General features: G+C 37.1%; 2 protein-coding genes across 2 annotated transcripts in view; one reads left to right on the top strand and one right to left on the bottom strand.

The window, feature by feature from the left end:
- LOC140240428 (uncharacterized) overlaps positions 1 to 16,195 on the top strand; it is a 53,496-nt gene that overhangs the window by 1,952 nt on the left and 35,349 nt on the right. The gene's annotated exons all lie outside the window — the stretch shown is intronic.
- Positions 5,192 to 11,990, bottom strand: LOC140240787 (torsin-1A-interacting protein 1-like). The gene is made up of 2 exons (XM_072320561.1): positions 11,876 to 11,990; positions 5,192 to 9,517 (listed from the first exon to the last, which is right to left on the bottom strand). The coding sequence occupies exon 2, from the start codon at positions 9,515 to 9,517 to the stop codon at positions 8,285 to 8,287; it is 1,233 nt and encodes a 410-aa protein (XP_072176662.1). The 5' UTR covers positions 11,876 to 11,990; the 3' UTR covers positions 5,192 to 8,284.

Raw genomic sequence — 16,195 nt, forward strand, 5'->3', positions numbered from 1 at the left:
TTACTCATGCCTTGTTTAATTTAGTATGCATCTTATATAAGATATATTACACACACACACAACACACATATATATATATATATATACACACACACACACACACACACACACACATATATATATATATATATATAATATATATATGTATATATTTATTTATCAATTGCATGATTTACATCTAAAAAATGGTACCATGGGGGGGGGGGTCGGGGGCAGGAGGACACCTCCCACACACATCCCTTCACATCCCCCCCCCCCCAGTTGTATTTCTCGCTTCTGTGCATTATACATACATATTGTATCTTATTCTTCGTCTCACATTGCAGTTGCACCATGTGATATCGAATTTGCTTGTGGATATACAAGTGTATTCTGGCATGGGTGTATGCGAATATGTCACATATTTGCTCTTGGAAAGCTAAATTACACTGCATCCATCTTGCTCGCTACAGTCCATGCTGTATTGGTTTTAGTGTTGAATGAAGAAACCATGCTGTTATGATCATTCATATGATATGATTTACTGCCCAAGTTTTTTTTTTTTCTTTTTTTTTTCCCCCAATTGATGGCATTATGGGTTTGTATCACCCAAGCTTAGACTTTGTCTTGAATAACTTTGGGTAAAGATACCCCCATTGTACACTAATTTGTGTACATGTACTAATGTAGTTGTCTGGGTTATGGCAGGCAACAAGTCTGTTGTTTACCTACCCTAAAATCATCTCCGGAGTGAGTCACCCACTAACCTCTGACAAGCATACATGAATGACAGGGTGAATTGAGAAGATTGCCAAAGGAAGGATGAGATGAAACATTAAAGGGAAGATAAACCCCAAGAACAATGTGGATTGAGTGAAAGCAGCAACATTAGTAGAACACATCAGTGAAAGTTTGAGGAAAATCGGACAATCGATGCAAAAGTTATGAATTTTTAAAGTTTTGGTGTTGGAACCGCTGGATGAGGAGACTACTAGAGGGTATGACGTATGAGTGGACTACAATATAAAGAAAATATAAAGAAAATACTACAAAAATCAATTTTTCATGAAAATTACAAATTCCATCAACTTGATATTGACATATGTTAAGGGTAGCAATTATTCCCCCTGCTTTCTGAAAGCGGTTGGTCCACTGCTCTTTCATAATTCTAGAAAAGTGAATTTTTGTTGAATATCCTTTATATTTTCTTTGTATTGTTGTCCACTCATACGTCATATCCTCTAGTAGTCTCCTCATCCAGCGTTTCCAACACCAAAACTTTAAAAATTCATAACTTTTGCATCGATTGTCCGATTTTTCTCAAACTTTCACTGATGTGTTCTACTAATGTTGCTGCTTTCACTCAATCCACATTGCTCTTTGGGTTTACCTTCCCTTTAAAGGTATAATTTACCATTTGCACATAGCAGTATGAAACACAAACCCAGCATTAGTGCTTTAAAATGTAGTTCTAAAATGTGAGTTATGGATAGAAACAACCAGCTGTAAAAGTTTGAATCCGTATAATCAATGTTAAGTATCATTAAATACACAAAATGTGAACAATTGTTATGATAAAAAAAAATGTCCAGACTAAACCAGGTGATCTACAGTTATGGTTTATTGAGAAGAATACTGATATCTTCTTATATTTAAGGATTTACTGCGAAAATTTTATATGGTAGAATTTTTGTGATACGACAGGCCTACACATATATGTATCAAATGTGATACCTTGAAAAATTTTCAAATCACTGCTCCCAAAGGTAAACAGGACCTTTAAGCTTTGAATAGAAAAACTGTGGCCTTCAAACAGTCTTTGTCTACATGTACAACATGTACATTGGTATCAATAAACCATGATCTACATGTCATTGAGAATTTCACTCAAAAGCTTTTCTGTCTTTTAAGAGCAGTATGCCTACATAAAATGTCTCTTCCATTGAGTTTGACTGCACAAAAAACATTGTAACATGTACACTTCATAGTGCATTTTCAGCAAATCTCCTAAAAACCAACAAACAACAAAATGGCAGGGAAAATTGGTTTCAAATGCACTCAAAGAATAATTCAGAAAGACAACACCTTTTATAACATGTGCAAGACTTTCTCAAGTTCTTGTTGACTTGTTAATCTTTACCATTTTGTATTTTTGTACGATACTGTCCCGGCCTGAATCACTGCTTGTCATACATGAAGGTACAGTACATTATGTACATGTACAGTACTTCACCACTTGAATTTAGAGTTACTTGGTTGTTGGATGTGTGTACATGTGTGTATGTGTATTTTATATGCTAATTAAATTTGTGCATCATGAAATACAGTCATTAATTAAATTATAGCTGTGCATGAAATTCCATTTGAAAACCAGATAAAGATCAGCCTATAAAAATCACCTATTTTCTTAGTGGACTACTTTGGTTTTCCTTTTAAGAAGGGAATGTACAGTGCAGCCAAGTGGAATTCAAATGTCATAAAATTGTGTTGTCGGCCATAACACAATGAAGACATATCCCTGAGGCAAAGCAGTGCACTATGTCCTTTTGTGGTACGTACATTTTGCATTGACATCACATTGTACAAACACACACACACACACACACACAAATAGTATAATGCTGTTGCAGAATCTCTTTTATTACACTGCTGTACAAGGTTTACAGTGAAAAGCCATACAATTAAAGTGTTTTGTTCTCACACTGAAAAATACAGTGTATGACAAGAGACTAACTTTTAGCAGACATGCATTGTGCTGTCTGAATGAACATAAGAGAGGCTGGTGGGAGGGGAAAAAATGTGATTTGTTGTTCATCAAATGAGAAATGAGTTACAGAGAAATGGAATTCTTTCGTGATGTCAGTGACCTGCTACTGCAAAAGTACCGTACTCTCCAGATAATTGGGAACTGCTTCGGAGAAAACTTTTTACATGTTACCAAGTATTTTTACTTTTAGCAATAGGAACTACACCTCTGACTCGATCAGGGCATACAATGAGTGTACAGGACATACAGACTCATTTTGCCTAAATTTTCCCGTTGCTCCTGAAAATAATAATGAAATACTGACAAGGAATGAAAGGGATATAATTTCCTAACCAGAACCAAGGTTTGTTTGTTTTTTGTTTGTTTTGTTTGTTTGTTTGTTTTTAACCAATCTTGGATACTTTTATTTGTGGGATCACACAATAAAGTGGCATTGTGCAGGTGGTTTTATCATTCATCATCAGCTTCTACTCACACTCAAATGGCGTAGTGAAAACATGTTCAAGTTAAAGTGCTGCCTATTTCTTGACATTGGCAGAGTCATAGGTACTGATCACAATTTGATATGCTCAGTGCAGTTCTGATGATCTGCAACAGGTCAATACCAGCCACCATTTAGGTGGGAGCCCTGCTTCAAATAACTGTCATGTCAAAAGCTTGTTTCCGCGACTCTGAGAGATCTGTATTAAGCGGGGACCACTACATTGTACACTAGCTGCATAGTGCCAGTCACTGATGGGACAAACAATACATGTGGCTTTATCTCCAAAGTTCCCGCATAGACTGGTAAATTAGAAGAAAGGTGGGGAGGGGAATTTAAGTAATATGAAACTTATCAAGTGTTTTAGGATATGTTCATGGCATAATAAATTTTGATCTCATCATGTCCATAAATCTCTTATACAAGTGTAGTTGCAAGAATGTGTTCGTATAGAGTCCGCATCTGGGGGGCGTTTCATCAACGCTTGTCAGCACCGACAACTGTCGGGGCTGACCAATTTCAGTAAAATCCTTAGTTTTGATTGGCTGAGATGCTCTGGTCACCGACTGTTACTATGGTGATTCAAGTTCTCAGTGCCGACAAACGTTGATGAAACACCCCCCAGAACACAAACTTTGTGTATTACACTTGTCCTATAGTAATAGTATGCACAGTGCAGTTTTACAAATATGATATGCCTGCAAGATAAAAAATGTTCTCAAGAGATTACAGCTGTAAGTAATGTAGAATATGCAGTGGCCTCTCGAGTGATGCAAATCTCTATTGACAACTCATGTACTATAGTCGCAATTATGTAACAACCCCCTCCCCCCCCCCCCCCCCCTCAATATGCAGGAAAGGAAAATATCAGAAGTTTGCATTATATACTGTAAATCAAACAGCAGTCCCTGTAGGTACATGTAATGTATTGTGCAGTGCTCATTGAACAATCCTGACTTCCTACCCAGTTTGCATGATCAAGAGAAATTAATTCATTTTCTGTACTCTGCTTTGAAGTTTATTTATATTTGACAGAAACTGTGCTATCAGTTCTATCCCATATTCAGCACAGCCTAAAATGCAGTGTCCATGAGGTATAAGCTGCACATAGTGAACCTGAAACATTTCTTGTCCATAAAAAATGAAAATTCGAGAAATCACTAAAAAAAAAACCAAGTTTCGTAATGTCCTTAAGTAAAGTTGTTTTATTAAATTTTCCATTTACCACTCATTCACTTTTCTGTCATGCTTAGTTTCACAATATCTCCTCTTATACATTTTCTCCCTCCTCTCTTTCCCTCTATCTCTCTCAATTATGGTTCAACCATCAGGCCAATCATTGCATTTGACCAAATATTTCTCAGCTCAATTCATCCACTGTGTGTGTGTATGGGGGAGGGGAGCTACACATGTATTCGCCTCAGAAGCCTTACACTTTTATACCACTGTACCTTTTCCATTCCTCACTCTCTCGGCCTCAAACATTATAAGGGATGTCATTGTGTGCATGCAGCACCAAGTACTCACATGTATGTATTTTGTGCTACATGCACAGCTACCTACACCAGCTGACATGGGTGTTTAACCCTTTGATGCACCAATGACAAGTCGCGAGTATACTCTGGTAAGTGTCTATGGGAAATGCATGTTGGCAAAATCAACCCATCCTCAATTTAGTTTTACCTGAATTATAGGGCTTGACATTAGCAGTGGCCTAGGGCCAATAAAATTGCTGTTGGGCCAAGAGATAAATTTTGTGACCCGATTGAGCAAATGAAATTTAAAATGCAACTAAATTGTTACTTTCGCTTTTATTTTGGGCCACTAGAATTTAAGATTTAAAGATTTCACTGGCCCAAAAGAGTTAGTGTCGAGCCCTTCATTAATTCACAGTGACGCTGTCGGGCAGTCAGAGCTGAAAAAACACAACAACCAAACACTGCATGAACATAATGTTACATGTGCCAACATAACATGGTTTATTCACACATATTCAAAACTGGGTTTTCATTTGGGGAGATGGTGACAGCTCAAAGGCAGTAATGATCAGTACATATGGTACAGTAGCTTCATTTTCAATGTATGATGTAATTGAGAGGAGTTTGATTAATTACAGAATCGGGCAAGGCATGACTATTTCTGTGTTTGACTTTGTCAGTCACTGTCAACTAGAGGCCTTTGTCTGCACGAGGTGTATGATTGACAGTGAAACAGAATTAAGTGTACTGTATATGACACCTAGTGGAAATTGGCAACTGACAATAAATCCAAAACAAGATACAATGTACACTGTATCAGCAATTTAAAGTCATATAAGCATTTTCTTTTACTCCAATGTTGATAAAAAATGTTTTGTTTTAAAAGTGAGATTGCAATTATATTCTGACTCTTTATTCTCTGTTCAAAAGATGATAAGAGTAAACTTCAAATCCTGGTTATAAAAAATATTCTGTGGGTTACACTTGCCCAAAACATGAGATGGAATCACCATGTCAATACTCATTGGGACCAAAAGAATTTTCTAGTTATAATGAAACCTCCTAAAAATAAAATGAACAAAGTGACTCAGGGAAATAATATCAGTGTCACAGGTAAAATCCTCTCATACTAAACAAGATTTTCTTGTATGCACCCATATTTGTTATACACTGTAATAGGATTTGTCTGTACCTGTTAATATCTCTTGGTGAAAGGAACTGATTTTCTTCTACTGAAAATTGATCAAAAAAATAAACATTCATATTCCTTGGCTATACAATTGTATGCATTATATTTTTAATCATCTTTGACACCTGCATGTCTTCAGACATTCTTGTCATTAAAATGTGCAGAAATTCACAAGAGGATTATTTCTGAAGGATACACGTAGTTAACAAGGTTTTGTTTTTCAGTACATGTATTTGTAGGGCAGTGTGATCATCATACATTATTGTGTGACAATACAGTCTGATTAACACTGATGTCAGGAGAGAGCTGGAGATACAGGAATTCACATTGTACATTGTACCAACATACATGTATCTTTGATATTTATAAGACATAGAGTCAACATTGCTTAAATTGAATAATTGCCTATCAAAGTCTATGGTGTTTTCAAGTCCTCTTATCTTTTAGTATTCTATTGATCTGTATATCCCTCATACACTGTATAAGTCATATTTTCAGCAAGGCTGACTGTACATGACCTGCACACAAACACACAAATGCTAATGAATTTCTTGTACTAAACAATGTACAGTAAGACAGTGATTTGTTCAAAGGTCAATACACATGTACACCTGTACAAATAATGTACAGTATGTATATCATGTCACTACTTGTACATGTACAGGGTATTTAATCTATAGTATCAGTTTGCATTTATGATAGACCAACATAATCAACAGTATCTACGGCAAAACAAAAGCACAAAAGAAAGGCAACGCAGGGCCATCAGACTGAAGCTAACCTTAGCTTCTGAACCATGGGATGTAGAGAACACACTACTGAAGTATTCCCAGTGGAAGTTGCTGAGGAAGGGGAATGCTAACAAGGGTAATTCCAATTAACAAGCCAGGACAAATTGGAAGCCATCTGAGCTGAAGCAGTGTGTATGTACATATAGCATGATAGTCAGAGATATTACATGAGGCAGACTCAAAACCTTCACTCATGAGCAAATATCCAGCGCTTAAGTGATGAAGCATTATGCTTTTCTTCATAATCACTATATACTGCAAAACCAGAAATGTTTGTGTGCATTAAACCTTTGCGAGTAGACAAAATTAGGGAAAGTAGAATGTACACGAAAGTTTTCGTCTGCAGCATTGAATGCTAGTACATGTGGTATAGTATGTGGTATAGTTGGGTGGTTCACGTGAATCAATGCCACAATTACAGTATGTAGCAGAACTGTATTCTACTGACTAAGTACATGTAGCTAGAAGACATACTACAAACATAACTATGTATTATGTGTACGACCTGTACTTACAGTATACATGTGTCTGTGTTACACAAATTGATAATCTTCACAAGTAAGTGAGCATTTATGTGTCTGTGTGTATGACAAAATTACATTCATTGCAATGGAAAATGAGGGTGGATTTGGCATAATTTGGGGGAATATCATATTGTGAATGGCAGATTGACTTTGAAAGTGCAAAGTTGATCACATGACCTTTAACATTGACAGTGCTCTATCAACATAAAACTTGTACGTTCACACAAAGAACCTACACTTGTATGACTCAAGCTTGGTTGCATTTGACAATTGCATTCAAGAATTATAGACAGAATGGTATTAGTGTTAGTGGATTATACCTAAGTAAATAACAGAAGTTTGGTGACCACCTAGACAGAGACACAGACACAAAAATGGAGGGAAAGCAAAACCACAAGATGTACAATGTAGATTCACAAAGCGCACCTACACATGTACTTGTATCAATCAAGATTGGTGATACATTTGTTGCTGCTCACTGAAATGAAAAGACATGGACAAGGCAATACAAAGAAAGACTTACATGATAAAATTTGACCTTAATTTATCCTTGACCATAGCATGTCATCTCAGACAGCTCCATGATAACAAGATCCCCTATATATAGTACGTGCATCTCTGCTCTAATCTGGTCACATTTGGAGAAATGGTTTCAAAGTCACTAAGCTTGTTACAAGAAAACAGCGCAGGTAAAATGTGATACTGTATTTGTGATGGATGAAAAATGACGGACAACACGCAGACGATGTGCAGAGGCCATACAGATCCCCTAGCCCACCTCCCAACAGTTGGTAAGAACAAAACAACAACAAAGATGGGTTATTGGATAATATTGAAAAAAAAAAATATGCATGTATCGTGGATAAAAACTGATCTTGTAAATTGGCTTTAACATTTTTTTTTTTTTTTTTTTTAATTGGAATGGAATATACAGTATGTATACAAGTGCAGTAGATGTGATGCCTTGTTTTCTCTGGTACTCAGTATACATCCATCTATGTCATGCACAACACCAATGACCGTATTTTGAATATAATACACATTTAAGTATATTCACCCCAAAACTGCTTGCAGTCTACTTGATGTAGACAATGTTATTAGACACTCTGCTGTGCATAGCCATTATTTTATCACTGGAAAGTTCCTCTGGGCATTGTGACCACACCTGTGCAAGATGCTCCTGAAGGGATTCTTCTACAAGTTTTTGTCCTGCATCCAGTGGCAGTGTAAAATTGAGTTGAACTGTAAATATTAGAACTGCATCTTGGTAAGGGGCATACTCATTGTCACAGTAACTATGGAACAATAGAATGGAGCATGCTGGAAGTTTGTCAAAATCCTGAATAAGTGCTACTTTTTTACCCTTATCAAAGTCTGTCCTTAGTTTGGTATCTATTGCTAACTTTGCTTGGCCAGATTCTTTTGAGAAATAATCATTCCCCAAAATCTCTACAATACTTTCTTCATTAGCACTAAATACTCTAGAAAATAATGAAGCTATAGCTGATGAAACTGTGCTAAGTTTTGGCGAATCAGACTGTGCCACCAACATCAAAACCACTGGTCTAATGGGGGACTTGACTCCTCGCACATGACTCCATGACGGACCCACAATAAGATCCCAAAAGTTACTGTCAATGTCACTGTGACTTTGCTTAAGGGATTCTAGCTCCAGTTTGAGTCTTTCCCAACGCTCTGGTATTGGTATTGTGCTAATTTCTTTACTTATGTCAGCAGTATTGGCACCAGCATCATGAAAATCATGACTGTTGAAGAAGTATACCTTTAATATAAGAAGAACAATGAGAAGAAGAAATATAAGTACAAAATAACCTACACAGTTCCCTTGCTTTATATGGTTTTGCTTGTTATCAGGTAAAGGTAGATGTTCATGCTTCCCCTTTGGCTCTTCCACTGTATCATTTTGGTTAGAACGATGCATTGCAGGAGAAGCCAACTTTTCCACTTCACAATCGTCTTTCTCTAAAGTTCTTGTGATGCCCCTTCTTCTCGATGCTTTAGGTAGACTATCGCTGAGAGTTTCATTTCCATCCTCGTCAGTTGCTCCACTGATGGTAGTTAGAGTGGTGTCTGCACCAGGTCCAGGTGATGTGTCCATGCCAGATGGTGCATCTGCGGCAGGAGGTGGGTTTCTTCCAGAAAGCGTGTTGTCATGCTCAGATGAATCAGTCTCGGACCCAGAGTTGTTTGCATCATTCTCAGAAGCTGTGGTTTCATCATAGTTTGGTCTTGATGAACGCTTTCTTAAGTTGTAGCGTTTATGATTAAGTCTAGGTGAACTTGGCATCTAACAGTAAAAAAAGAAAAGGAAACCAAAAATTTTTTGAAGTTAATAACCAACTTTCTATTTAATTCTATATTCTATACTATAAACTGCATGGCTTACATGGTTTGCAACAGGAAAAAAAAAAAAAAAAAACAGAAAAAAGTCTGTAACTTGTTATGTTAATTAGATGTCATTAGATGTTAATGAGATCTTAACATAAGTGGTATTCTGTAAGCACAAGTAGGATAAACTTTAGGAGCAAAAATAAGGATAGCCTCTAGGCATTCTTTCTCTGGCGCTTTATGCCGGGCTATTGCGTATTTCCGATAGGCCTACTGACGACCTACTGTCTCTTATTTTGTATATTCATGAACAAGAAAATAAATACATGAATCGTGTAACAGAGTTATCTGTTCCTCTCATACTGAGGATTCTAGAACTGCAGTCTATAATGTTCGAAACAATTGTATTCTTTATCTGGCTGGTATGTGTTTATTTGTTTGTTGTTCGCCATTTTCAATTCAATTCACACTTCAATTTATTCAGCACAAAATAAATCAAAAGTACGTTATGTACACAATAACAACAAAAGCTATTATTATAATTAATAATAATGATAATAATAATTATTGTTATATTATTATTATTATTATTATTATTATTATTATTATTATTATTATTATTATTATTAATATCATTATTATTATGCTCAATGTCAGCCCGAACGTCATGCGGATGCAGTGCAAGTAGCCTGTTCGCCGTCGACATTACGTGACCCTCAAAGTCGTTGCTACGTAGATCTAGTAATAAAGAAAAAGATACGTACGCAGTGCGCTTCTAGGTTGCGTGAAGAATAAAGTACTAGTAACGCAACGATCCATACGCCCACATTATTGTTAAGACATATGTAGTGCGTGACGCAACCCGCTGACCTAACAGTCCATGTGGATGGGTTAACTTTTTTTTTTTCAAAATGTAGTGAACTTACGTGTTTATACGAGGATATCATGGAGCTATAGTAGCTCAATGTTTATATCTTTGTTTAATCTATCAGTAATCTCCTTTATTTATTCTGTTATCATTGCCCTGCATGTAAGTCTATACTACACTGTAGTACTACCATAAAGATAGGGAGAGCTAGCAGGGTGAAGTGGGACAAAAATTGTGATTTGATGAATTTTCTCGAATATTTAGAATGGGGCACACATGTCTCAGACCCAAAGACTTTTGATGCTAGCCACATATAACGGGTTGCTACACTATTTCCTATAGGTCTCATATTTGTGTTATCATTGTTTTGTTTTTTCCTGGGAGAAGTGGAACATTGGTTTGGTTTAAGCAGGACAAACAGTAACTATAAGCAAGACATTATTATTACAAGCATATCGATCATAGAATAATGTGAGCGTTATTTAATATTACTTATATTTATTTAAGAAAATCTTATATATTTTATCATAGCTTTGAATTAAGGGCAAAATTTGGCAGTGATAATATCCCAGTTTACCCCAACATCCTCCAAAAGTTCAAAATTTGAGCTAAAAGCCCATTTTTGCAAAATCTCCCGTTCTCCCGTTTGAGATTTGATTTCTCCCGCCCTGGCTCTGTGTCTCCCGGTGGAAAGGATTTCTTGCTTATTTCTATTGTATGTTGAAAAAATAAGCCTTAGATAGCACCAGAGAACACCTAGAACCCAAGGAACTTCGCGCCTCACACACATCAACTTAGAGTCTCCCATTTGCTAGGGGTTTCGGGCGGGAGAATCTCCAGATTAGAAGGTGCTTAAGCATTGGGGTTGGAGTCTCTGAGGACAGGCTTACAGAATACCGATTTTGCCTGTCCTAGGGTATCCTATTCTCTGTCCTACGCGCGCTCCTACTAGTCCTAGGATCGAAATAAGGATCGCCTCTATAATCTACAGAATACCACCCCGGGACTGTGATCGCGTTCGGCATTCGGGCTGTGTTTTACAGACAGCTGGCAGATACGACTAGTGGCATAGACCATAGTCGATAGTACTAAGACTAGTACTCGTACCTAAACTAGAAAGAGAGCCTATATTGAACATCGGTGTTTCTTTTTTTTTTTCAACAGAAACCCATCAAAATTATGAATTTAGACTAGTATAAAGCCAACGCATAAACGTAGAAATGCGTGGACATGCATGATGATCAATGGCACGCGGCGCGGCTGTCGTTTTTTCGTAACTTTGATGGCAAACGAGTAACCGACACCTGTGCGTATAGGTGGGACTACAATCTATTAAATTATTGTCTAAAACTGAAACTACTCCGGATATCAATTTAGCATCGTAAAGTTCATCATGTAACTCGAATATTATTCGATGAACCAAACAGATTTATCGCAATTGAAACATACTTTTTTTGCTCTTCTCGTCCTTCCTTTTCGAGCGCCTGTAGAGTAACGTTCATGAGCTCCACCAGTTTGTACAGCATTTCACTTGAAAGTACATTGTACGCCGTGGCCGTTATGGCGAGGGGACGCACTGCACAACACACTGCTCTGATGACTCAATGAAGTTCTGTGCTCAATGTCATGAAGCGCAGCCTCAGCCATCCGTGCACTTCTCTCTATCTCTCTCTGCATGCTATCAGTGCAGGCGGCTATGCTATTAATATTTTGGCTGTTCCCTGCTATTGAGCAGATGCCACGAAGGCGATACTACTATATGTACTTGCACGTTGCGAATTATCTTGTCAAGAGTCATTGTTTTTGTTTTTTGTAACTTTCAACCTAGCATGGCCACCTGTCGGATAACCTGGTCACTCCAACAAAAGCCATCCCACACTGTCCAGTTGTTGTTGTTGTACATATCCAAAGAGTCGCAGCGACATCCCCAAGTCTTGGGTACTGAGTATACACTGGACTAGTATGAACAGAGAAAATGGATTGTGTGGGTTGCCTGTGTGGGTTGCCTTTGTGGGAGTGATCAGGTGGATCATAAAAGGTTAGAGGAAACTCTAAACCAAACCTGCAGTCGTGCAGGCTGGTCTGTTTATTTTACCACTTTCATCGACAGATCTCATCCATTTCAGATCTCATCCATTTCATCCATTTCAGTGTTCCTCCATAATAACGATCAAATTTGTAAAAAGCGCAACTTGTTATTGTCTTTAAGTTATGGTGCTCAGTCATGCATGACATTTATCAACACAATTTAATTAGGTACCAGTGGAAAGAAGAAGAGTAACCCTTTCCTCACAACCATCATTGCGCTCTCCATATAGTTGATAATATTTTGAAACAGTTAATACTGTAAAGTTGAATTACCGTTTTGGGTTGGGTTTTTTTTTTCCGCACTGTACATCCGTCTTATCTGTGAGCATATCCAATATAGAGAATTAGGCATCAGTTCATTTTTAGTGCGTGTTACATAGTTTTGCCAAATCGTCACAGATATTTCTTTAAAAAAAAAAAATCTAAGTGTGTGTAACCTCTTCAATTCGATTACGAAATTCTAGGGGTTGTCTTAACTACGTGCCAGCATGCTATTCAGGTTATTCACCCGAAACTACTCCGGTATAACGATTTAGTTTAGTTTAGTTTAGTTTTGTTTTGTTTTGTCACTTAATGCTCGCAGAAGCCGTTCTGTAGTGCGAATTCCAATTCAAGTTTTTTCTTCTCCCCCGCCCCCCCCCCCCTTATGAGCGGGTGATAGACTCATTACGAGGAGGTTTAAAAGACTTTGACAAAGCTAAAATCGAGATGGTGATGGTGTGTAGAAAAATTCCGCAACTCTATATGCAAGAAGATTAAAGACAAAGAAGTATAGAATAATGATTAAAAAAACAAGGTAGAATAGGGGGTGATGCATTATGATGTACTATGCAGGAGGGGGCAATGCTAATCCAATACACATACTGAGAGTAGTGGCCCTGTCAGATCTACTGCAGTATAGCTGGAGCATATCCAATATCTCTGATTTGGGAAAGGTCGCATTCCCCGACCTTCAAGATGGACTGGAGCACTGAAAATTGTCTTGGCTCGATGACCAACATCAACCTCATCATTATGCTGAATGAATGTCGCAATATCCCATTGTTTAATCAGTATTTCTATATATTCGTAGTCATTTTTGTGTGAGAATGGTTATGAAGTGTTTATTCATAACGCGTGAAACTGATGATGATAATCAAATTTGACTAATCACCATCAAGTACGCTATTGAAGAAGAAGAAGAAGAGGCTTATTCGTGAGTTCTTCCCACCTCGTATGAATTAGCTACACGTGTAATATGGGTCGTGCAAAATCTCCATGTCTTCACTTGGTTTCATATGTTCTGCCCCTCTTCCGGATTTGAGTGAGTTGTGTTGATGGACGTTACTTCTTGAACTGCCAGCCAAAATGTAAAAGGTATACTGTAGGCATACATTCAATATGGCAGAAGTAAGAGTGTACTAATTTCTCATCGTCTATATAATGTTCCTTGTATTATTTATAGCTCTTTAGCATCTTCTATTATAGGTCTTTCCCTTATCATCTCGTTTCATAATAATATTATGACTTTTTCCTTGATTTGTTTGTTTGTTCATTTCCATCTGAGAGATGGCTGGATAGCCCATATTCAGCTTCCATGGGGTCCAGTTGGATGTGAGGTGGGACCACTAAAACAGTTTATTCACCAGGTTAAACACCCTGCTCTTTGCGGTGAATGAATGAAGCGGGATCTTTTACGTGCATAAGTTGTTACTCTCATACACGGGACCTCCACTTTATGTCCTATCCGAGGGACAGAGTGTTTTGCCTCTTGCTGGGGACGATATGCTAACACACAACATTGCTCAGTCCAGGACTCGGGTTCGAACCCGGGCCGCGTGATCGTGAGGCAGACGCGCTACCGACTGAGCCAACTCACCGCCCTGAACATTCCTTTTTACCAATATTTCTGTCCTTCTGTTCCTTTGCCAATTTCTTACATAACACAGCTAATTTATTGACTTTTCTCCAAGCCCTTTTGAAAGATCTTGTTATGATAGGCCCTATTATGCTCTAGGTGTTTGGCTGTTTGCCATCATCCATTAAACGATATTTCTATGTAATATGGAGAATAGTCCCATTCCAAGATAGACAGCTTTGGAATTCTGGTCGTAGTGAAGTTATGAAGAGTCAGTGAAGGAAATTACGACATGCCGGGTGACTTCTACACTGTGCTGTACCTGTATATACCAAGTGTAGACGGTGTACAAGTATTCTAACTTTATATAGGGTTTACGCCATCTGTCGGTAGAACTATACATATAATTTGTACAGTATGATTAAAGTTATGATGAATTATACGTCCAGCCTCCAAGGTAGTCCAAGTAAATGCATTTTTGAGAGGGATTCACAAACAGCCAACACTGTAGGGTATTTTGTATTTATTCATTTAGTTTTCATCTATTTGCGTGTGCGTATGTGTGTGTGTGAATTTCTTGCGATCTACACTCAGCAAAAAAAAAAAGAAGTAAACACTTTTTCCATTTCGTATTTTTCATAGAAGATTTTGATAAAAATCATCGTGTCGTGTACCATGTTAAAAGTTATTTAATTGGCTATTAACATGGTAGGTCCATACAAAGGGGAATTTTACGCATCAGTAAACACATTCGTGTTGCAGAAATTGATATATTGAAATTAATATGCAAATGCCCTTCAAGATAACAATGATATTAAAAGACCAATTAAACGTAATGAGAGACATGAATGAAATAGCAGAAATAAGTTTTTATTCCCTTGTTTCTCTTTCATTGTCTTTATGTTCACAAACAAATCATGCTTGGGAAACTGAAGGGGGAACGTGATAATTTTTTCTGTGAACTCAGTGAAAATGACATAAGGAGTAAGCCGCAAAGGGGATAAAATGGACAGAATTTCTTTTTTCCTTTTCAAATTAAGGAATTTAAGAATTCATTAGTCAAATTCAAGAACCAAATATCATTTCAATTGTTCTTTTATAGAATAACATTTCAAATTTTTACCATCTTTGTTACCATTGCTTCGTCTCTCATCTTTTGAATATGAATTTGACAGAAGATTCTTCATTTTCCTCCATTGTTTTTTGCTTTTCTTTATCTTTGGAGGGTTACAGAGACATTATAGAGATCATAGGTTGATATTTGCAAATTTATTTGCATTTCTTATTGTGTTGAATATGTCTTTTGTGTTATTGTTATATAATATATGAGAGAGCACATACGCTTGAATAACAACTAATTGTCCATTTTTGCTGTTGTGCCTTGGTAGTGAAAAATGAATGGGTTAAGTTACTCAAGCGCAAAGTTTCCTTTTTTATTGACCAACTAGGTTGATAGCCGATTCAATTACCTTTAACCTAGTATTATGAAACATTGATATTAGCCAATAATCTATGAGAAAGATGAACTTGAAAAAGTGTTTACTTTCTTTTTTTGCTAAGTGTATACATAATATCATTCGTGTGCTTGTTTGCGTGTTTGTGCGTGTGTGGTGTGTTTTTGCCGTGATAATCACATGGGCCCAATTCGGAGTGGAAGTGGAAATACCGTTGGAGTGTAAAATGATAATGAATCATGTTTTGAATGATTTTATTTATTGTATTTTGTTGTACACATTCGAGATAAATGCTATTCAGAGCGTATCAAAAAAAAAAAAAAAGTAATCCAACTTTGGAGGGCTATCATTTCAAAATTGTCAGCTCTGGAGAGTGCAATGTTGGCTGTG

The sequence above is a fragment of the Diadema setosum genome, chromosome 17 (assembly GCF_964275005.1).
Source record: "Diadema setosum chromosome 17, eeDiaSeto1, whole genome shotgun sequence".
Taxonomy (NCBI): Eukaryota; Metazoa; Echinodermata; class Echinoidea; order Diadematoida; family Diadematidae; genus Diadema; species Diadema setosum.

Bases quoted from the DNA above. Each gene is read 5' to 3' on its own strand.
- LOC140240787 (XM_072320561.1), bottom strand. From the start codon at position 9,517: ATGCCAAGTTCACCTAGACTTAATCATAAACGCTACAACTTAAGAAAG.